This window comes from Delphinus delphis, chromosome 17, assembly GCF_949987515.2.
Source record: "Delphinus delphis chromosome 17, mDelDel1.2, whole genome shotgun sequence".
Lineage (NCBI taxonomy): Eukaryota > Metazoa > Chordata > Mammalia > Artiodactyla > Delphinidae > Delphinus > Delphinus delphis.
In genome coordinates, this window is record NC_082699.1 from 79,742,142 (window position 1) to 79,765,540 (window position 23,399).

The window sequence follows — 23,399 nt, forward strand, 5'->3', positions numbered from 1 at the left end:
CTGTCGGCCTGCCCGCCTGTGTGACTCAGCTGCTGTGCCAGACAGGCTCTGCCTGCCCAGCTCTCAGATTTGCGGCTTCCTGTGCGGGCCGGGCAGGCAGTGGGTGAGTCAGCCCGTGCAGTGGGGTGCTTCTCTAGAACCTTCCCTGGGGCAGGAGGCCACACCAAGAGTAGAGAATGCATTCCTCTGCAGGGAGGCTCTGCGGGCCCTGCCCAGTCAGGGCCAGAGGGCACGGGATAGGCAGGCCTTGGAGAGAGGCCTGGGCCTTGAGGCCACGGAGCTAGCACAGGGCAGCGGCACGGGCTGGCGGGAAGGCTCCAAGTGCCAGGATGCTGAGGGCCCCAGCTCCCAGGCCGCACGCCTAGCCGGGTGCCAGGCCAGCCCCGCCGGAGACTCCGGGGGCGGCAGAGAGTCAGCGGGCGGCCATGCTACCTGGAAGTGCAGGATGATGGTCCAGATCAGGCCGAGGGTCAGCTTGGGGTTGCCGTCGGCAATGTCATCGTTCCTGATGTTCACCAGCTTCACCTGCGAGCAAGCTGCCCTCAGTCGTGCCCCCGAGCGGGCCGGAGAAGGGGGCTGGGGCCCGCGGCCAGGTGGGCGGCATTACCTGGCGGTGTCGGAGGTAGTCCAGGGCGATCTGCACGTTCTGCAGCTTGTGGAAGCGCATCCTGCCCTTCTCCCGCGGCTGGGAGGGGAAGCAGGGCCGGTCAGCGGCCCCAGAGCCCGGTCACAGCCCGTCCTGTGGCTGCGGCGTCTGCCCGCCCTCAGAACCCCCAAGGCATCTATCGTGAGGGTCTTCCCCAGCGGGGCAGCAGCCCTTCCCTGACCCGGGTCCACCCGCCCCAGCTGGGAAGGGGGGCCGCTGGCCCAGGGGCCAGGCCCAGCAGGGACCAGGCTGCGGGAAGGAAGGAGGGGGAGGGGAGGAGACAATAGCCAGGAAGCCACGGGGGGAGGGCGGTGGCTTTGGGGGAGGGGTCCTCCTGCCGGGTGGTGGCAGCCCCGGCCCAGGCAGTGCGGCAGGCACGATGGCAGGCAGCTGGATGCAGGGCCGTTTGCCAGCCCAAGTGCCATCGGCCCCGGGTGAGCTGGGCTCCTGGTCTCAGGGAGCCCACGTGCCGCCGTGGCCAGCGGGCACAACCACTCACCAGGCGCGAGCTCCTGATTACGTCCCGCTCTCTTGGCTGCCCGGCCAGAGCAGGGCAAAGGGTAAAGGGCAGAGATCAAAGTTCAGAGTCCAAGCAGCAGAGAAACCAAAGCAGAGCAGAGCGTGAGGTTACGGTGTCAAGGCTCCAGCACGGAGGGCAGCAGGGCTGTGCGCCGCGGGCCGCTCCCGGGCCAGGCCCGACACTCCGGACCAGGAGGCGCAGTGGGGGGCGAGGCCAGGCTGGACACGGAGAGGGCACGGGGAAAGACCCCAGGAGGGAACGCAGGCGGGGCCTCGGAGGGGGCGGGCGGTTGGGCGCACGTACCAGGCTGTCCCCTGAGAGCACCTCCAGGAGGGAGATGAGGTTGTGGCCATCACGGAGGTCTTCATACAGGTCACTGATGTGCCTCTGTGCCTGCAGGGACAGAGGACTGGGCTGGCCGCAGGTCCCCAGAACCACCAACAGGCCCAGAGGGCATGAGGCAGGGGCCCACAGAAGATACCCACCCCCGAGGAGGCACCTACCTGTGCCCTCCAGTGCTACACAGAGAGACCAGGAGAGACGGAGAGGAGGAGGAGGGGGACAGAGACAGGAGGCAGGAGCGAGCGAGGGGAGGAAGCAGACAGAAAAGGACAGGTTTCAGAGGTGGGAGGTGAGTTCCCAGGGCAGAGAGGGATGGCCCCGAGCGGCTGGGTGGCAGGAGGCGTGCGGGCCCTTGTTCGGGCTGGAGGGCCAGGGGCACGCTCCTTCACCCCCACCCGCAGTCTCCTCAGCCCCTGCGACACGCGCACGCAACGCGGGCGCTTCTGCACACACCCACGTGTGCACATGCCACCAACCTTGATGAGGTGCTTGTTGACCCACTTGGTGAAGGTTTTCTTCTGCACACGGTCCCGCTCATCTGGGAGAGACAGGGCCAGGTTACCTGGGGCCTGGGAGGAGCCCTGCGAGCCCCCAGGAGGCGACCACCACGCAGATAACAGCGGCTGGCGCCTGAAGGGGGCCTCAGCCTCACAAGGCAACCCAGCCTCCCTGCCCCTGCCCGACGCCGCCCTCCTGAGCCCTGGACAGGTGGGGAGGGGCCAGGCACGGTGCCCACCGCTGGGTCTCCTCACTGTCTCCCCCTGAGGCTGGGAGGGTCTAGAGCCACGGCACACAGGTCCCGGCCTGCCCCTCCCCCCACAGGCTGCCCCCCAGGGCCCTGGGCTGGGCAGGGATGCCGCGAGGGTGAAGCTCTCCTCCCCACGGGGCAGTGGGCCTTTCCCGGCACACAGAGAGCTGTCCCCCCACACACTGCCCGACACCCGAGGCCCACAGGCCACTGCCGGCCTCTCTGTGCTGGGCACGGGTGGCTGGCCCCCCACCCCGGCAGCTCTGCACCTGGGCCAGGACACAGCACGCTCCCCGTGGCGCCAGCCACCTGCCTCAGTCTGTCCCCCAAATTCAGACCCTCAGAGTCTGGGCCCCACCCCACCCAGTGCCACGTTTCCCACGGCAGGAACTGGGCCCTTCCTGCCCCACGCCTGCCCTGCCGAGCGAGGAGTGCCCGCTACCTTTCTTGCCCTCTGAAGCCCTGAGCACAGCCAGGTAGAGGTTGTCCTCCGAGCTGGTTCTCTTGTGACCCAGGCCCTTGGGCTCGGGCACTTGGAGCCAGTTCTGAGACATGATGCCGCGCCCACCCCTTCGGTGCTCGGTCCCTCAGTCCCCAGGTGCTGTGCTCTGGTGTGCGGCACACAGCGGCCGAAGGTGCTCGCAAAGTGGCTCAGCTCAGCTCAGCTCAGAGCCCAGTTGGTGGGGCCACGCCCGGGCCCGCAGTACTCCCCAACTGCTGTCCCCGCCCCTGGAGCCCCACCCCACCCTGCACAACCCCCAGAGAGGGAGTGTCCCTGCGGGAAGGAGGAAGATGACCCCTCCCCCATGGCCACACCCACAGCCCGACAGAAACAGGAAACCCAGGGGTTTCCTCACCCACCCAGCCCGCTGCAGCCCCTGGCGGGACCCGGGGGTACAAGGGGACCTGGCACCTCGCCGGAATCACAGGGAACCACACGCCTTCCTCATGGCCACTCCGAAGGAGGGTCCCCCCACAGGGAGGGTACCTGAGTGCCGCTGGGCCCAGGGAGCCCACGGGTCACACCTCTTGGGCAAGCACCGGCTCAGGGCTGCCGAGCCCAGGGCTACCCCTGTGCCTGCCCACACTACCTGCTGGAGGGGCTCTAAGGAGGGACCCCCAAGCTGAGTGACACCTGGCTTGGGGGGGGCAAGCGCCCATCCTTTCCTTGCAGCCCCCCTAAATCATCCCTTCTCATAGACCTACATGCCCTCTGTGGGGTGGGAGCCAGGCTCCACTGTGCCCCTGGCTTCAGGGCCACTATGGTCCAGTGCCAGGCGGGCCCTCCCCGAGCTGCCCACCAGGCACGTCCTGGAGCAGTGCCCCATACGAAGGCAGAGCACACAGCAGGGCGGGAGGGGGCACATAGCCGAGCGCTGACTCACCCAGCAGGACTGCCCAGCCCTGAGCCGCAGGAACTCTGCCCCACGGTCGGGAGGGGAGGTCTGGGGCCAGAGGGGAGCACGGGGCGGGGGGGGGGGGGGGGGGGGGGGGGCGGCAGCCAGTGAGTCAGGGATGGGGAGGCCCCCCTCCCCTGCACGGTGACTCACAGGAAAGGAAGCCGCACCTGGGGGCAGTGGGGGCAGGACGGGTGGGGCGCACAGATAACAGCTATTTGGGCTGTGAAGGTGGGAGGACAAAGGGCACTGGGTGCCGCCTGGCCTGCTCCCTCTGGTCTCGCACACAGCTTCCCCTGGAAGCGTGGGGACTGCCCAGGCTGCCCGACCACCGCAGGAAAGAATGCACCACCCCATCACAGAATTTTCCAGTCAGATGTGATGTGATGCAGCCGTCAGCGCTGCCCCCCCATGCCCACAGCACCTCCGGCCTCTGGCCTCTGCTCCAGGGAAACCTCACCCCACCCCATCCCCGCTTGCCCTTCTGCAGCCACAGGAGGGCGCCCAAACCCCATGGGGCAGGGGGTGCCCCAGCCAGGTGGCGCTGCTTACACCCCACCCCCGGCCCTAGGGGCTCTGCCGAATGCCACATCCCTCCCGACCTCGGAGAGGCCCCTCAGGCCCCAAGCCCAGACTCTGCATCTGCCCTACACAGCCCGCAGCCTCTGTGCAGGGCCTGCAGAGGCCCCACGGACATCAGCTCTTCACCCTCCAGAGGCGCTCCAGAGTCCCAAATCTGACCCCACGCTGGCCAGCACTCCCAGGACAGGGTCACCGAGAAGGTCTAACACCCACTGCCCCTCCCCGGGTTTGGATCCTGCAGAAACGCAGCCGCTCATCCCAGCAGAAGTTCAAAAAGCCTGTACCGAGCGCCTGCTGTATGCAGGCTCGGGGCTAGTCCAGCTGTAACAGGGAGGTGAGGTCTCTGCCTACAGGGGTAGGGGTGTCATTCTGGGGAGGGGCACACACACGAGGCCCCTGGGAATGAGCCAGGAGCTGGAGCAGGGAATCCAGGACAAGCAGGACCCACTGGACTTGGTGAGCCCCCAGCCCAGGCCCCAGCCCCAGCTCCTTCTCCAGATTTCTCTCTGCCACCGAGGGGCCTCCAAGGATGCTGTCTCACCGTCTGGGATGGGGTTCCACCTCCTCCTCCCAAGCCTGGCTCCAGCGCCCGGCCCCCCTGGACGCCCTCTTGCCTCTGAGCTCCCCCCAGGGTCTCAGAGCTCGTCCTCTCCCCCCTCCACAGCCCCTCCCTCCAGCCCTGCCTACTAGCCCCTCGCTCCTAGCTGTAGATGCTCCCTCCCCTGTCCATCCTATTCGGGCCCTCAAACCCAGAGACAACCCCTCCCAGGCCGGCCCTGCCCCGCCTGACTCCCCACAGGCCAGGCTGCAGCACATCTCAGCCGGCCCTCCCCAGGACATTCCCCAGCACTGGTGCGCCTGCACATCTGCCTGACCCCTGTCCTGTCCACCAGCCCAGCATCCCCTAGAGCTGCCCATGCCCTCTGAAGAATATCGATGCCCCCTCCTACAGATATGGAAACTAAGGCTGGAAGCCCGCCACGATTAGTGGAGCCGCTCCTGGGACAGGAAGCTTGCAGACGGAGAAGGGTACCTCGGCCCAGGAGAGACGGGAGGCCGAGGGCCTGCAGCCCCGCCCCCAGCTCCTCCCTCTCCCCTCACGCGGCCGACTGCCAACTGCCTGGTGCCCAGAAGCCGAGGCCCAGGCCCAAGCCGCCCCGCCCACCTCCCCCTCCCCCTTCTCCTGAGGGAACAAAGGGGCAGAGGGGACCTCACTCCGCCTTCCTCCCCAGGTGTTTCCGGAACCGAGCCTACGGGTGGGGCTGCACTTGGGCGGGGCAGCACCCGGCGGAGATGACAAGGAGACAGAGGCAGGTGACCCCCCCTGCACCACCACCCTCCAGCCGCATGCACCCACCTACGCAGCACAGCTGCCCGTAGAGGTAGCCCCTGCGGGCCTGCTCGCAGCCCCCATCCAGCCAGCACGGCCGTTCCAGCACAACCTCCTTCTGCGTGGCAAGAGCGACTCCCGCCCCCCGTGTGCCGGGCGCAGCCATGAGCTTGGGCGCCCTGGGGACAGCACACAGGACAGTGCAGCGTCTGCTTCCCAGCCCACCCGTGAGGCCCGGGCCGCCAGCTCTTCTCTCCACACCCTCCCCAGCCGCGGCGGGCCAGACGCCGAGAACCTGCCCCCGGCGGGCGCCCCGCCCAATGTGAGCCTGGAAGCCGCGCCCCTACGTGGAGGGAGAGGACCCGGCTACCCGGCTAGGCCTGGAGGACTGGGGGCAGGGGGAGGCTGCCCTCGAAGACAAAGAGGCCTGGGAACTCCCTAAGATAACCGCTCCCGTGGACGACGCTCCCTGCAGGATTCGAGGGAGAGGCTGGGGGCAGTGCGGGGAGCAGGGGCTGAGACAGCCGGGAACAGAGCAGGAGGGGCACCAAGGGCAGCAGGGACGGGGAGCAGGCTAGGACAGCGGCCGAAGGGGAGCCCCTTCCCCACGTGGGGACAGGGCACAGCAGCAGGCTGAGGGAGGGAGGGCCAACCCGCAGCAAAGAAGTCCTGGCCCGAGCGCTTTTATTGACCGTCCCTGCAGCTGAGTCACCAGCTGCTCCCCAGCCCCCAAAAGCCACGCCTAGAAGGCCCATCCGGACTCAGACCTAGGGCCCAGCGGGCCCAGCATCCCTGTCAGGGGCCAGCTCTGGCCACCCCCACTGAGGGCAAGCCTCCACACTCCAGGCTATGCCCAGTGCAGACCGGCAGGTCCCCAGTGAGGCAGTCCCTCTGGCCAGAACCCCAGTCCCCATGCCCCCGCCCCCCAGCTCATTCGCTTGAGTGGAAGCCCCACCCTCCTGGGCTGCACGCCGCTGCTGCCAAGGGCTACAGCCCAGAGCGGGTGACCTGGAGCAGGGGGCGGGCAGAGCACAGCCAGGCTGCCGGTCCCAGGCGTTCCTAGGCCCTGGCCCTGCCTCACCTCTGCGCAGGGGCGGGGAGGCTCCGCCCACGCCCATCCCCACCTCAGTCCTGGGCAGGAGCTCTCCCAAGACCTGCCCCAGGACACCCGGCCTGTACCTGCCAGCTGGTTTCTGTGCACAGTCACCTGTGCTCACCCTGTCCCTGACTGCTAGGGAGGGACCTCCCTTCCGGACTGGATGCTCCTGCACTGCCCCTGCCACCCACTCCCCACATGTCCGGAGCCCCCCTCCCAGCAGGGGGCTCCAGGCTGATGAAGCCACAGAGCCCCGGCCCTGCCCAGAGAAGCAGGGTAGGAGGCGGGGGCGACACCGCTTCTGAGCACGTGCCAGAGCCGCTTCCCCCGGGACGGAAGGGGAGGGCGTAGGGAAACGCAGGGGCGGGAGGGAGGCGGCCCCTTGCCCGCCCCGCCCTCAGCCTCCTGACGGGTGGCGGCTGGTGACAGCAGCCCGGGCAGTAGCCACCAGCGGGCTTACCTTGCTCATCCTGCGCCCGCCGGCGCCCCCTGTGCCAGTGCCACACAGCGGCCAGGGTGACAACGTGGCCCACGACCACCAGGGAAGGGAACAGACTGCCCGACGGCTCCATGGCTCTGGAGAGCAGAGCAGGCGGAATCGCCCTTCGGAAGGGCTGCTCGAGGCCGGGCAGCCCCCTCCCTTCCCCGAGCGGAGAGGACGGCGGGGGGTGCCCGGGACCAGGGACCGCCCCCTGCAGGACCGCCCTACCACCGTCCGCCAGGCGCCCAGAGACCGGCCCTGGCGCTGCTGCCGCTGCCGCTGCCGCTGCTACCGCACCAGCTGTGCTCCCGCCAGCCCCCCTCTCCCCCCCTCCCGGCCGCTCCGCGCTCCCCACCCTCCCACGGCGGCGCCGGCTCAGCTGTCCCAGCGCAGCTATCACGCTGTCACGCTCAAGGTTAGCGAGAGCCTTAACCCCTGCCCACCCTCGGCCACACCCGCCAGGAGGAGGGGCCTACGGGGAAGCCAGGCCGAGCGGCAGCCCCCCCACAGCCTGGGCCCTGGGCGGCCTCAGCACAGTCCTGCCCCCACCCCCACCAGGAGGGCGACCGTGGTGCCCGAGCACCCCACTCTGCCTCCAAGGGTACCCTGTGGTGACAGCTGCCAGCACCCCAGCCCTCGCTGGCCTCCCAGGCTGGCAGCTGACCTAACCACCCTCAAAGACAAGCGTCCAGAGCCCCGACGCACGCCCCTACCCGCCACAGGACAACAGACAGGGTGCGGGGGAGGGGCCCAGGTGCCGGCCTGGAGAGCAGACCGTGCACAGAGGTAAGGACAGAGCCTCCCACCCGCGGCCCCAGCCGGGCTTTCGAAGGCTGCCCCACCTACCCGGCACAATCTTCATTGGGGACAGTGGCGGGAGCCCACGGGTCCGACTGGGAATGGGTGCGGGGTGTGGGGAGGGTCACAGGCCCCTCGGAGGGAACAGTGAGCCCGGCAGTGGCGGTGGTGCCGCTGACAGCAGCAGTGCCTGTGTCCGTGGGGGAGGGGACGGGTGGGCAGGGGGCCCGGGGGATATAAATATCCAAGGAGGCCCAGCGAGGCCCGTCATGTGTCCAGACTTAGAACATGACGTGCAGAGCGAGGGCACCTGGGCCCAGAGCCTCACTGGAGCCCAGGCTGACTGGGAGGCACCACCCCACCACCCGACGCTCCCCCCAGGCTCCCACGGGTGATTCTAATAATAAGAAGCCTCCTGGAACAGGCCGAGCAGCGGCATGTGGGCCTCGGGGGCTCACGTCCCCCTTGAATGGGGCACAGCCCCACCCTGCCGGCCTCGTGGGGTAGGGACAGCAGTGGGGGAGCACTCGGAAAGGCCACACAGGCAAGGGCTCCCCCCACCCCCCTGCACAAATCACAGGACGCAACACCTGGCCCAGAGGGACGGGACGGCCTCCCCAAGGTGACATCTCAGGTCAAATCGGGCTGGGCCACGTGAGCACCCGCCCCCCAGCTCAGGCCGTGCCTCCCCACCCCAGGACAGTCCCAGTGTCTATGCTGACCCCACCCAGACCCCATCAGCAGCGGGTCTGCAGAACGCTTGGGGCCAAGGTACCGGCCCACATGACATCCTGGACTGACCCAGGCCTCAGTGCGCTCAGGAAACAGGACGTGGGGGTCACGGTCCTTCCCCTCTCCTCCCAGCAGCCTGGACCCCTCAGGCCCGAGCAGACAGCGCACTGGGGTTGGTACCCCATTTTGTAGCGCTTCCCCTGTGTCCAGCACCATTCTATTCCAATCCTCAGAGAAAGCTACGGAGTAAGCCCCGTGTATTACTGCATCGTACAGATGAGGAAACCAAGGCACAGAAAGGATGAGGGGCTCACCCTCGGTCACACAAGGCTGTGATGTCAGCCCCGGCGGTCTGCCTGGAGTGCGTGGTCAGCCTGTAGCAAAGCACGGCAAACCACACTTGGCCTCTGGCCGCCGGGATAGAGGCCCCCTGGTCCACATGGGGAGGCCAGGGGCAACGATAAGAGGACCGGAGGGGTGAAGGGGTGGAGGGCCAGGTCACCCAAGCCTCCTGCCCATCAACCCCGTGCCTCAGAAACTCACTTCTGAAGGAAACTGGCCTGCAGCAGCCAGCTCTGGAGGCTGGGACTGGGCTCCTCAGAGGAGTCAACAGCCGGGGGAGAACCACTCCCAGAGGCAAGGGTGTCCCTCGCTCGAGGGTGGTGGGCAGCACCCCCCGCCCCCCGCCAGGGACCTGGGGCACGGCCTGCAGCTCCCAGAGCCTCCATCCCACACCACACACGCCCGGGCACCTCTGAGAGGGAGCCGTGCCCATCCCCGAGTCCCGAGTCTCGAGTCCTGCCCCTCCAGGGCCCGGCCACAGGCTGGAGGGGAGAGGCCTGGATCCCTCCCTCCCAAAGGCCTGCAGCCCCCGCCCAGCCCTGCCCTACCTTGGCCCAGCTGAATCAGCTCCTCCATGCTGAACCTGTCCATGGCTGCCGACCGGTAGAGAGGAAAGGAAGGGAAGGCAGGAAGGAGGGAAAGGATGGGAGGCGGAGGGCAGGCTCGCTGGAGCCCTGGGAGCCGTGGCTCCTCCTCACGGCCACCCCTTAGTCAGCAAGCCCAGCAGAGCCGAAGCTCAGCGGATCAACAGGTCGGACCAGCCTGCCTGCAGCCCCTGAGCCCTCAGGCGGGGCCAGAGGACCGGTCTCCCTCCGGTGCCTGCCCGGCCCACCCCGGCCCACCCCACAGCCTCCCCCTTGCTGCACAGGCCCCACCAGCCTGCGCCTCCCCGGCCCCTCCTGGACCCCTCCCCGCCATATCCCCCACGACCAGCTCAGGCGCAGCCACCACGGCCTCCAGCCCTGACAAAGGTGACATCTCTTCACTGAGTCCCAGCCTCTGCGCTCCTCCCCTCCCCGGGCGCTGGCCTGCCCAGCCACCGCAGAACCCAGTAGAAGACAAATCTAATCGTGCCCCGCGCGCCCTGCTTAGAAAACCTGCCAGAGTTCTGCAGATTTCTCCGAAGACAGCCCAGACTCACGGAAGGCGGGCTGGGGCGCCACGCGCCGTGAAAAGGAGCACGGCAGCTCTGTGCGCTGACTCTGTGTCCCCTGTGTGGGGGACAAGCCGCGTGGGAGAGCCAGGTGCACAGCGGGGTCAGGAGAAGCAAGACCCCGAAGGCAACCTGCGTCTGCCGTGTAAGACGCTGTCGGAGCAGCACAGGTGCTGAGGGCGTTCGGATGGTACCTCTTCTCTACAGAAGTTTCAGTTCACTCTGAATTTTAAGCCACGCCGAGCATTACCACTTGAAACATAAATGAAATTCATATATAAAAACCCATTCCACGAGTTTTCTATCACACAAAGCAACCCCAAATTCCTCGCCCTCCCGCCACCTGGCCTCCCTCTGTCCCTCCTCCTGCCAGGCGGCTCTTGGCCAAGCGTGGTCCTCGTCACTCCACACAGGGGCCCTCCCTGCTAGCTCTGCATCCAGCCCATCCCCAGACGCTGGGGGCTCCCGGGCCGGGACTCGGCCTGGGTCTGGCTGGTAAGTGGCTGAACAAGCGAGTGGACACCTTCCCACTCGGAGGAGCAGACCAGCAGGGCACAGGTGGGCGGGTGGCCTCACGGTGGGGACCGTGGCGCGGCAGGCACAGCTGACTGCCCTGCAGCGTCCGTCACTCCCCAGCCGGGGCTGGACGTGCACAGGCAGCCCACCTGACCAAGGCCACTCTGGTAAGCAGGGCGGCTGGCCCCAGGGGCTGTTGACCTGGTCCTTCTGCAAGCTGACTGGGGGGCGAGGCTGTGAGGAAGGAGGCGGCTGTGTGGCTCATCACTTGATAATTTTTAAAACCCTGGGAAGTCGATGGTTCTAAATATCATCAGAACCTTCGTAGCCAGCGTGTGGAGCGTCACAACCCCTGCAGACCTGGATGTAGCCTGTGCCACACCCAGCACCCAAGGCACCCTAGGCGTCCTCCTGTACCCAGAGTGGCACTCAGATCCTGTGCTAGGCCTGAGGGACCAAGGGGAAGGGGAGCCCACACCCGCCGGCCCTGACTCATCCTGGAGCTGGAGCTCATTTCCTGTTGGAAACTCTGAGCTGCCACCGGCGACTGCGGCCGGGAAGGGAAGACTGAGTCACCTCCGTCAGGGCTGCGGGGTCCCCCCCACCCCCCACCCCCGCTCTGCCCACTGCAGCCACACCCAGTCTCCCCTCCTGGCCCACGGCCAACTGCCCGCCCAGCCACCATGCCCAGCCCAGCCAGGCCACAGACAAGGAAGGAAGGAGCGAAGCGGAGGGAGGGGCTTGAGCTCACCACACCCCCGACCCAAGAAGGGGGAGAAGGCTTGTCCACCAGCCACTGAGCAGGGTAGGGGCAGCAGCGAGGTGAAGGTTGGGGGAGAAGGCTCAGGCCGAGAGCCGGCCACCGGGTGCTTGGTCACAGCTGACCAAGCACCCAGCGAAGCACTACTGACTCTTTGTGGGTGTCACTGTCACCCCATTGACAGGAGCTGGAGAGGCCGTGTGGTGAGCCCGAGGCTGCCCCTCTGCCCACAGCCTCACTGATCCTCCCAGATGGGCTCCCACACCTAGGCCCGAGTTTGCGGGTCCAACCCAGACCAGGCCAGGGCTGGCGCTTCCGCTCAGCACCTGGGCCTGCGCCTGGGTCCCCAGACCACGCTCATTTACCTGGCAAACTCCTGCCCACCCTGCTAGCCTCACCCCAGGCCCCCCTGCCAACCCCTCAGAAACCAAGTTCCTCCCCAGGTAGTGAGACACAGAGACGGAAGCAGGTGCGGGCTGCCCCACCCCAACGCCAAGGCCAAGGAGCTCCAGAAGCGCATGTGTGAGCCTTGAGCTGCACGGGACCCTCTGCCCATCTGGGTCCTGCAGCACAGGTGCTTAGGGACAGAGGGATGCCGCAGAGCAGGGACACAGCAAGGGCTGCTGGCCACCTCTGGGACAAGAGGACCTGTCCCATCCTCTGAGACCTGGCTCCCGCTGGGAAGGATCTGCCTAGACCCCAGGCTGGGCCCTGCACCCGCCATGCCTTGGCCTCAGGCCCCGCGGCAGATGTTCCTACCTAGGGTCTGCTCTTCTCGCCCCAACCCAGGGCTGCCCGTCTAGGCCATCACCAACCCCAAGCCGACCAAACGGCCAGTCACAGTATCACGTCTGTGCCACACAACCATGGGGGCAGGTGCCACCCCAACTGGACAAACTCAAGGCTCAGAAAGGTCAGGGAGTCACCCACACTGTTGGAGAGAAGCTACACCGCTGTCCCATCCCAGCACCTCCTCTGCATGCCCCCACCTCCTGCTGAGAGGGCCTCAGGGCCGACAAGTCGCTGGGCTGGGGGGGGGATGCGGGGGGTGGGGGGCGAGCAGGGCATGGGACAAGGGCAACGCTGGGGAGAGGGCTGAGGGTGCGGCCAGGGCTGTGTTAACAGCTGGTCCTGCCAGTCCAAGAACCACAAGCCCCACCCCTAGCTCCGGGGTGTGCCTGGGGATGGGCTGGCAGTAACCCACCGGCTCCTCCTTGGCCTACCCACCCCAAGGTCCTCAAGCCAGGAGGAGGAGCCCTGTGGGTCCACTGACCAGAGCGCGCAGGCAGAAACAGCGCCCCCTGCTGGCGGGAGCAAAGCTTTTGCACACTGGCTGCCCACCCCAGCCCACCAGGCCCAGGCCCCAGCACCCCCTCCCATCCCCCACCCTGGGGCCAGGACACAGCTACCTGCGGCTGGGGCAGGCTCCCGGCCAGGCCTCGCCAGGGTCCCTGGTGTGGTGGCGGGCACCACAGGGGGCTCAGGTGCCCCCTCCTCAGGCTCCTTCCGGCGGTAGACCCACCGCTCCTCACGGGTAGGGTCCTCGGCTGGCAGCGGCCCCCGCTTGGGCGGGCAGCCCAGGGGACCCTGCACGGCCTGCACGTGGGGGGTGCGGCGGGCAGGCATCACCATGGCGACAGGGCGGCGCACCCGCTGCAAAGAGGCGGGCACGATTTCCGGCGGCAGGTGCAGATACTGGCGCAGGTGGGCAATGCCCTCGTTGGTGAGGTACCAGTAAAAGTGGCGCCAGGCGAAGGTCTCCCGCACCAGGCCCCGCGCCCGCAGGGAGGCCATGGCGCGCGTGACCTGCAGGTTGGTGACACCGGGCACGTGGGGATGCAGGCTGCGGGGCCGCCGGTCCTTCTTGGCCACCATCACACCCTCGCGGAAGAGCACCTCGTAAATGGTCCGCAGCTGGTCCAGCGGCATGAGCATGCCGGCCACCATGGCTGCCTGAGCCGGTGAGTCGAGGGCGCTGGCCAGTCGAGGGCGGCGGGCGGGGCGGAGGGAGGGAGGAGGTCCAGGAGACGCCCTCGGCACAAGGTGCAACCGGGGCCGAAGGGTAGGCAGGCCGTGGCGCTGAGCTCGAGGGCGCGGGCTCCGGGCTTGTGGCTCGCGGCGCCTGGCTCTCCGGCTCCGTGCGATTCCTGCCGGCACTGCGGCCTGCCCACCGCTTGCGCGAGCCTCCCGCCTGCCCGCCCTTCAGGACGCCCAGGCCGGCCCCCTCTGACTCAGCAGCAAGGGCGGCCCCTCCCACCCTCAGCTAACAGGGCCCCTCGCAGAGTGGGGGGCACCTCGCAGCAGCGGCCATCCCCAAGGCAGGTCCCCTCCCCTCCCAGGCCCGCGGCTCCACGTCAGAAATTACATCAGTTTCTAAACACTTCCTTCAGGGTTCCTAAGATTAGGGGGAGGGTGGACGGGAGTGCCTGGGGACCCAGAATCTAAAAGGCTGGCAGAAGGGAAGCGGGAGCGGAGAGAGCAGGAGGGTCCTTAGGCCCGGGACCCAACTCAGGGTTGTGGTCTCAGAGCCTCAGGGATTCACAAGGACCTGAAGAGGAGGGCTGGGCCGTCGGGGCAGGGGGTCCTCTAGGTCTAAGGGAGGAGAGCTGAGGTCTTGGGGGGACTCAAGGGCTGAGGGAAGAGCTGCGGTCTTGGGGGGGCAGAGGTCTGAGGGGAATGGCAGGGGCAGCTGCTGCAGCACATGGACAGGCTGGAGGCACCACTGGCTGCCTGCCATCAAGCAGGCAAAGGGACAGAGCCCCCACCTCCAAATGTCGGACCCAGACAACGGCCACCCTCCTTAACACTTGCCATGCCAGGCCAGATCAAGGGTGGGCCAGGAACAAGGAGTCGGCTGAGAGTCCAAGCACTGTGCGCAGGGCACAGGGTAGGGGCTCTGAGTGGCCTCCATCCACCACCGCCCCAGGCCAGCTGTTGGAGGCCAGACGCTCTCAGCTGCCACAGGGACCCAAAGCCACCCGCGGCCCAGAGCCCCTGCCGCCAGGAGACACCCCACCCTGGGCAGCCTGAGTGCTTCCTTTGAGCCAGCTGGACAGGAGGGGAGAGTAGCACCAGGCTAGAAGAGGGTCGGGGGCCCCAGTGAAAGGGGGACCAGCAGCAGGGGGGGAAGGGGCTGTGTGCTCCACGTGAACACCCTGCAGCCTGGCCCGGCCACGCCCAGCAGTCACCCTAGGCCCTCAGAGCTGAGGCTCCAACCACGGACATCCCGCGCCTCCCCATTCCACCCAATACCCCGCTCTCCCACTTGGTGCTGCACCACTCACACCTGCACCCGCGCTTTCTCCCCTCCCCCAAGCGGACACACCCATTCCCAGCACTGCTAACTCGGGAACTGTTTATAAATAGGGCGGAAGGCGGGGGGGATCCCGAGGTGGGAGGCTCGGGCGGGCAGGCGGCCAACAGGCTGCGCATGGGGGCGGGTTTATGAGGCCGTTGCCATGGCAGTGCAGAGCCGGCTCCCAACACACACACACACACACACACACACACACACACACACACACACACACACACACACACACACACACACACACACACACACACACACACACACACACACACACACACACACACACACAGAGTTGTGGCAGAAGAAACTGCAGGCACAGCCAACTGTTCCCACAGCCCGGCCCGCCAGCTCTGCGGCGCCGCTCTCCCTCCGCCGGCGGGAAGGGGACCATCCCCGCGGGACACCGGCCGGGGAGGGCGGGGCGCCGGCTCGGGGAGGACGCCCAGCAGGCGCTGGAGTGGGCAACGGCCACGCCCCCTCAGACTAGTGGCGCCTGCGGACCCTGCCGGGCACCACGGCTGTGGCTTAGAGAACCAACACCAGCTGTGGTTTCAGGCCAGCACTCAGGCCAGTGGCCCGGCCCGGCCCTGTGCCCACGGAAGACCCACCCCTGGCCTGACCCTCAGCCCTCCCCCGGACCTCCTGCGCTCCCCCTGCCCCACCCCGATCTCCCGTGCACTCCCCTGCCCACCCCACAGCCCCACTCTGACCTCCTCTCCCTCCTAACCACCCCATACGTCCACCGCACATTTCCCTGGTTTGATTCCCCGACCTAACCTCTCAACCCCCAAGCCTCCTACCAAACCGACCGCACAGCATGCCCCCTCCCAAAATGATTCCAGGCCACACCCAAGGCCCCCAGACCTAAGGTCTCTCCTCCTTCCACACAGACTTGCACGGGTCTTTGGCCAAGCCCCTCAGCCCCGTGACAACCCACGCCATCCCCGCAGGAGAGGGCAGCAGTTTGCAACGCTGAAGAAAGTGGGGGGCGGGTGGGCGGGGCACGAAGGGGAATCCTCCTCCCTCCCACCAGCCCCGCCCTCGGGGGTTGAGGGGAGGAGCAGGCAGGAGCCTGGAACTAGACGTTCCCGGTCTGGCCCGCGGTGCCGGCCTCGGCACGCCTCCCTCTACCCCATCCCCCCACCCCCGCGCCCCCCAGGTCCCAGGGCTGGGAGAACACCCCTTTCTGCCCTGCCCCCACCCTGCGGGAACCGCAGCCGCAGTTGCTGATTCAGCACAGGAAGGACCGGGGCGGACAACCAGGGCGGCCTCCTCCACCCCACTCCAAGTCCCTCCGGATCTCCAGGGCAACCAGTCGGGGTCCTTGGGCAGCCCCCAGCCCCCCCCCCCATTCCGGAACAAAGAACCGCAGTGTGGACTTGCCCGGGGCCAGCCCGCCTGGCGCCTCCCCCGCCAGTGATCGATCCCCAAGGCCCTGCCCTGTCCCCTTCGACGCTGGGGGGCAGGCCGACAAGCGGGGCGGGATTCGGCAGAGTTCGGGAGGAGAGAAAGTGCGGATCCCAGAGGTGGCGGAGGCCGGCTCCCACCTCCGCCCCGCCCCCGCCGCTGCAGTAGCCCGCCCCGCCCCCCGACACTCGCTGCAGGGTTGCAGGGCTGCAGGGCTGCGGGGCTGCGGCTGGAGTCACCCCCGCCAGCTCCAGGCGGACCTCGCGCCAGGTGGAGTCCCGGCAGAACACGGACATGGGGTCTCCTGCGGCTCCGGCTCCCCACCCACAAAGCTGCCCCCAAGGCGGCAGACCCCGACCGCTGCCCTGTGGGGGCTGCACCCAGCCAGAGGTCACTGCCTGGTCCACACTCCCCACCCCCCGGCTCGGTCCCCATCCCCGGCCCGCACCTTTGAGGGAGCTGATCTCATGCTGGATGGCTCTCGAGGGGTCCATGTCTCCGCCGGGGCTGAGGGCGGTGCGCGGGCCGCCACGCAGAGTCCAGCCCCGCACTGCACTGCCCAGGCCAGAGCCGCAGCCTGGGGGAGGAGCCGGGAGGCGTGGGGCGGGGCTTGCCAGCCGGGGCGGAGCCTCAACTAATCAATGCGCAGTGCAAGGCCGGCCGAGCTTGCTCCCGTCTACACCGCCCCCACCCTTCCAGACCCCTGCTCCCGGTCACCTGACCCCGGTAACTCCAGCCGGACTGCCACGCCATCAGGCTGGATCCAGGCGTGCTTGGATGGCCCACGCCACCCCCAGTCCCTGGGCCTCCGCCGCGGGCCACCCTCAGAGTGCCGTCCTAGCCGCTCCTGCACGTGGCTCTCCTGGCCTCGAAGTCATGGCCACTCACTCCCTGCAGGAGATACCCACCGGTCTGGACCTCCTGGCGACCTCCCCAGCCAGCATCCTGGGTGAGGAGAGAAGGTAGATCCCACCGGGGCAGAGGCTGGAGGCTCCTTCATCACCACCATTCACTTCCCCCCACTTCCATGCCCTCTGCCTTCTCCCCTCAGCTGGGGGCCCTCCTCCACCCACATGCGCCTCTGGGTCACTTCACCCGGTCCTGTGACACTCTGACTCCCAAGGTGACACATTCAGCCTCTGCCTCTCCAACTCAGCAAAGACCCACGAAGCTTGTCTTGGGAAGTTCCTGTCTTCCCGGCTCTGCGGATGTACCACCATCTACCACCCAGCAGCTCAGGCCAACACCCTAGGGTCCTCACCCCCACGGGTCAGCCCCACAGGTCCTGGTGGCTCCACCTTCCAGTCTGTCCACCTGCCACCAACTGTCCGGCTCAGCAGTCTCCTTGCACCACCACCCCTACTGCTGACAGGATCAGCCTCCTGGCCGCTGACTGTCACTGCCTGCCCCCTGGGGAGAATGACAGCGCTGGCACTGCTGGGGTGGGGTCAGCTCTGCCCTCCTCACGGTGCCGCAGGAAGCCGCGCAAGCCTCACCCACACCTCGGGCACGCGCACCCAAGCGCGGCTTCAACGTAAGCCCCAGGATTGGGCCCTCCCGCCCCACCCTGGTCCTCTGTGCTGGGCTGTGGGGGACAGACACAGCCTCCGTCTCCTGCCAGGCCCACATCCAGATTCTTCCTCCATCCTCACCCCAAGGCCCCTCCCGGCCCCTTGAGGCCCACACCTTGCCCAGCCAGGCCGCTGCCTTTAGGCGACCACTCTTCCTACAGGCAGGCCCACCATGTGTTGGGTCAGGACGTGGTGGGGGGGAGCGCGGTGCCCGCAGGTACCGGCTGATGAGCAAAGAAGCGGGTGCAGCCCTATACTGGCTGAAGGCCTGATGTTCTAGGATCCCTCACAACCCCATCCCTGCCCCTCTCAGGACTCAGCCAGTCCGGGGCACAGGCAGGTCTCAGGAAAAAAAAGCGGCAGACCTGGGGTAAACAGGAATATGAGAAATTAATAGAGGACTTTGTGATTCCTTACATCTAAATTCCTATTACTTTTTTATTAGCCACGTCCAGATGAACCTAAATCCAAACTGTAACTGAAGAGTACTTTCTAACTAGATCTCAAATGAAACAGATAGATACTTAAACAGAACTAAAAACTATAGGAAAACTCACCCACACACAAAATTAGTGCTGGTTCTAGTTTTAAACTGCATATAATTGAGAGTTCCCTGGCGGTCCAGTGGTTAGGACTCAGCGCTTTCACTGCTGTGGGCCAGGGTTCAATCCCTGGTTGGGGAACCAAGATCCCACAAGCCACACGGCACGGCCAAAAAAACAAACAAAACTGCGTATAATTGAATTTTATAAGATTATAATTTTAAGCTACTGAAAAGATGAGGGCAGAAAGCAAGTAATGGGGTAACACAAGGATCAGGCGCAATTAGGTGGCTTTTCCTAACTTTTCAGAACCATGGGGACAGAGAAGGAATGTCCCAGGCCCTTAACTGCCCCCTCAAGTCACGCTGCCCACCCGAGAGTGGCCACTGCAGTCACCGGCAGCCACTTGCAAACAAGGGCTCACAGAGAAGGGGTGGCCAGTGAAGAGGCCTTTGGCCTGCCCCTGCCCAGTCTGCCCCAAACGGCAGCCACATGGTGTGGCCTGGGAAGTGGGCTGTGGCCACGGCCCCTGGATAGAGTCCACGGGACACACTGAGCCCATTCCTTGGTTTCTTCCCAGAGAAAGGGGCAGCTAAAGTGGGGCCGTGGAAAGACAGGCTGCAGCTAGCCAGCAAAGGAGGCGGACGCACATACGAAGGCCCCAGGTCAAGAGAAGAGGAGTCTGGCCAACCCCAGAGAACGTGTGCGTGGAGGGCACCTGGACACAGAGCTGTAGGCGGGGTTCCCCTGGGCCAGGGAGGCCCCTCGGACTGCAGTGGGCAAGGGCCTGGGGGTAAGAGATGGGGGCAGTGTGGCTCTGGTGGGTGAGATGCAACGGCCCTGGCCCTCCCGACAGTCCTCAGCTTTCACGGTCTCGCTGCCCAGGAGATCTAGTCCCAGGGTCCTCAAGAAAGCAGGCTGTCTGACCCGGCACGGCTTCCCCATGCCCAGCCGGGGTCCTGTCAGGTCGCCTGCACCAGGGACTCGCCTCATGCGCAAGGCTGAACGCTCTTGAAGCTTTACTGCAAATTCCAGGAGGCAGCTGACACCCCTGTGGTTCCTGCGACCCAAGCTGAGCCCCTACGCCACAGCCAGGCCCCCTCCTTCCCAGCCCCTCTGTCTGCGACAAAGCACCCCCTCCTCACAAGCCTCCTGAGACCCTGGCAGGTGTGGCCCCAGGTCACAGCCCCCACCATTCAGACCACACCCCTGCTCCCAAGGCCCGGTCCGCCTTCCCGTCCGTGTTCCTCACCAAGGCTCCCCAGCTTCACTCCTGTGCCCAGCCCTGGGCAGCCTGCCCTACCGGGGCTCACTAGTGACTGGTGGGCAGGTGATCCTGTGCAGGGGTGATATGTGACAGCTGTCGGCCCTGCCGGTAGACACCATCCACACAGGGTCCCCCATAATCACCCAGTGAGACCCCGCTACAGACTGTGCCTGTTCCCTGCAGTGGGAACAAGGGCCATCTCACCTGCACCACCAGGCCTCACCCCACAGCCGTCACCTGGCATTGACCCTGACCTGGGGAAGCTACCAGGCTGGGCAGGAGGAGAACGCTCCTCCACGTGGGCAGCCACTGGCTGACGAAGGCGGGAGCTCAGCTAGACCAGCCACCCTGTGCGGCTCCACCCGCAGGGCCAGGTCCACAGCACTGCGGTGGGTGCTGCCAGGGCCTAAGGGTCCTGGTGATGGCCCAGGAGGCATAGAGGGTTCCCGTTTGGGCCCCATCCAGCTCTCTCTCCCTGTAGCCCAGTTCAAAAATTGCACCGTTACCAGGTGTCCGCCAGAGACCTCGGGCAGGGACCCTGGGTCCCACCCCCATGTTCCGTCCATCAGGAGGTCCCATCATTCTGCCCCCCCAAATATCTCGCAAACCTGTCCTCTTCCCACTGTCTCCACCGCCACCCTCCTCCCCTTGGAGACAGCCCTGGCCTCCTCGCTGCCTTCCACCACCAGGCACTCAGCGGCCACAGCCCCGCTGCCACACCTGCTCTATCTCAGGGCTACAGAGAGCCTCCCGGTCCTGTCCTGTCCTGTGTCGTCCTGCTGCACAGACCCCTCTGCGGTTTCCTCCAGCAGGGACAGTGGGGACAGTGCTCTCACACAGGGATGACTGTCTCAGCACCCCTGCACCCCAGGCCTGGTCAGAGGCGTCCACGCAGGGAAACCAAGCAGATGCTTGCAGTTCAAGGATGAGGTAGTTCCCAGGAACGCTATTAATAGAGGTTTACTTCGTTAATAGATTGAAGGAGAAGACCTGTATATTGATCTCAAAACTGCTGATAACTCATTTGATAAAAACTCACCAATATTTCTGATTTCTACAAAGTGACCCAGTAAACTGGGAAAGGAGGTCCAGGCACCCTCAGTATCTGAAGGGGATTGATTCCAGGACCCCAGCCAACACCAAAAGCCTCGGATGCTCAAGTCCCTTATAAAAACTGGAGTAGGGCTTCCCTGGTGGCGGGTGGTTGAGAGTCCGCCTGCCAATGCAGGGGACACGGGTTCGTGCCCCGGTCCGGGAAGATCCCACATGCCGCAGCCCAGCAACGGGAGGGGCCGCAACAGTGAGAGGCCCGCGTACCGCAAAAAACAAAACACAAAAAAACTGGAGTAGTATTTGTATATAACCTAATACAGTGCAAATGCTATGTAAATAGTTGTAAACACAATGCAGGGACTTCCCTGGTGGTGCAGTGAATGCACCTGTCAATGCAGGGGACACGGGTTCAAGCCCCGGTCCAGGGAGATCCCACATGCCATGGAGCAACTAAGCCCATGCGCCACAACTACTGAGCCTGCATGCCACAACTACTGAAGCCTGCGCACCTAGAGCCCGTGCTCCGCAACGAGAAGCCACCGCAATGAGAAACCTGTGCACCACAACGAAGAATAGCGCCCGCTCACCGCAACTAGAGAAAGCCCGCGCAGCAACAAAGACACAACGTGGCCAAAAATAAATTTTTTTTTTAAAAATACAATGTAAATAGCTGTCTTTGAGCACCCACAGCAAATTCAAGTTTTGCCTTTTGGAACTTTCCAGAATCCCCCCCCCACAGTACTTCTTTTTTTTTAAAAAAAAAACATTTATTTATTTATTTACTTGGCTGCACCAGGTCTTAGTTGCAGCACGCGGGATCTAGTTCCCTGACCAGGGATTGAACCCTGGCCCCCTACATTGGGTGCACAGAATCTTAACCGCTGGACCAGCAGGGAAGTCCCACCCCAATAGTACTTTTTTTTTTTTGCAGTACGTGGGCCTCTCACTGCTGTGGCCTCTCCCATTGAGGAGCACAGGCTCCGGACGCGCAGGCTCAGCGGCCATGGCTCACGGGCCCAGCCGCTCCGCGGCATGTGGGATCCTCCCGGACTGGGGCACGAACCTGTGTACCCTGCATCGGCAGGTGGACTCTCAACCACTGCACCACCAGGGGAGCCCCCCAATAGTACTTTTGATCTATTACTTAAATCCCCAGTTGCAGACCGTGGATGGGGACGGCTGGCTGCATACCGTTAACATGAGAACAGACATCCCTCCAAATCTGAGTGGCCACCGCCACCGCCCCGGGGGCCTCGCCCATAGGAAGTACTGGAAGCAGGAGCAGCAGGGCTGTAGGCTCAGCATGGTGGCCGGGACACCCCCAAAGCCACTCCCACAGGCGGCCAGGGCAAGCCTCCGGGCTCAGCTGCGGGCGAGGCTGATCCAGGGTGTGTGAGGGGAAAGAACCTAGGCTCCGAATGCGGAGAAGCCTCTAACCTGATCTGCCAAGCGTTCAGAGTCTGCACCTTCTCAGCACCTGAACCAGTGCCTCTGACCACCTACCAGCACCGACAAAGGCGCTCACTCGAGTGGCCGCCTTTCAGCACCCTTCTAAAGGCCCAAGACATTTCTTATAGGCCAATAACGAGCTGGCAAAAGAGGGTGGGAAAAACCTTCGTTCGCAGTGCAGGACAGAAACTACTCTGGAACTAGATAAATAAAAATCAGCGAGAACTTAACTTCAGAAAGCCCACAAGCACAAAGCAAGAACCAGACCCATGGGGAGACTCACATTCCCAATGCAGAGGTCCGACCTCGCAGGACCACTGTGCCCCGAGCTAGAACTGCGCTTCTGACCCACCCCCACACCCCACCGCCGGCCCCGCCAGCCCTGAGCCAACTCTTTCTTTTTTAATTAATTAATTAATTAATTTTTGGCTGCGTTGGGTCTTTGTTGCTGTGCGCGGGCTTTCTCTAGTTGCGGCGAGTGGGGGCTACTCTTTGTTGTGGTGCGCGGGCTTCTCATTGCAGTGGCTTCTCTTGTTGCGGAGCACGGGCTCTAGGCGCATGGGTTCAGTAGTTGTGGCGCGCGGGCTTAGTTGCTCCGTGGCACGTGGGATCTTCGCGGACCAGCGCTCGAACCCGTGTTCCCTGCGTTGGCAGGCGGATTCTTAACCACTGCGCCACCAGGGAAGCCCCGCTGCACCGACTCTTAATAATTGCCTCCTTCAGACACTCACATGATTTTATATCAGATCGGCGAGCTTCTGTTGTCTGTTTGAAACCCTGTCACTGGGTGCTGGGCAGGTGTAGGGAGTGAGCCCTTTCGGGCGCTGCTGTAGTACCTAGCGAACACCTTAGGAACTTTTTAAAAATATTGTGTTTGAATAGGAACTATTCCCCGGACGCAAACATGGGCCATACAGGGAAAAGTCTCCCCCCAAGATTGTCCCCTCTCCACTCCGCACACAGTGTGGAAATCACTGTCAGGATTGGCTTCCTCTTTATCCCTCTGAAATTTCTTTATGTGGAAAGTCACATAAATACAAACATGATTCTTGGTTTTCCCCCCTTTTAACACAAAAAGTGACACCTCGGGGCTTCCCTGGTGGCACAGTGGTTAAGAATCCGCCTGCCAATGCAGGGGACATGGGTTTGAGCCTTGATCCGGGAAGATCTCACATGCTGCGGAGCAACTATGCCCGTGTGTCAGAACTACTGAAGCCTGCATGCCTAGAGCCCGTGCTCCACAACAAGAGAAGCCACTGCAATGAGAAGCTCTTGCACAGCAACAAAGAGTAGCCCCAACCAGAGAAAGCCCGATCACAGCAACGAAGACCCAACGCAGCCAAAAATAAATAAATGA

General features: G+C 64.9%; 1 protein-coding gene across 8 annotated transcripts in view; it reads right to left on the reverse strand.

The window, feature by feature from the left end:
* LOC132413312 (plectin) overlaps positions 1-23,399 on the reverse strand; it is a 57,465-nt gene that overhangs the window by 20,867 nt on the left and 13,199 nt on the right. For 3 of the 8 annotated variants that reach the window (XM_059995289.1, XM_059995282.1, XM_059995287.1), the window contains 4 exons: positions 1,985-2,046; positions 1,470-1,559; positions 608-685; positions 433-525 (listed from right to left, as the gene is read on the reverse strand). In XM_059995289.1, the coding sequence (XP_059851272.1) occupies positions 433-525; positions 608-685; positions 1,470-1,559; positions 1,985-2,046 (323 nt within the window). Of the gene's footprint in view, positions 1-432; positions 526-607; positions 686-1,469; positions 1,560-1,984; positions 2,047-2,698; positions 2,928-5,592; positions 5,791-7,121; positions 7,356-12,852; positions 13,607-16,608; positions 16,831-23,399 lie in introns of those variants that run through there. The other 5 variants (XM_059995288.1, XM_059995281.1, XM_059995284.1 and 2 more) reach the window with 5 other exon arrangements.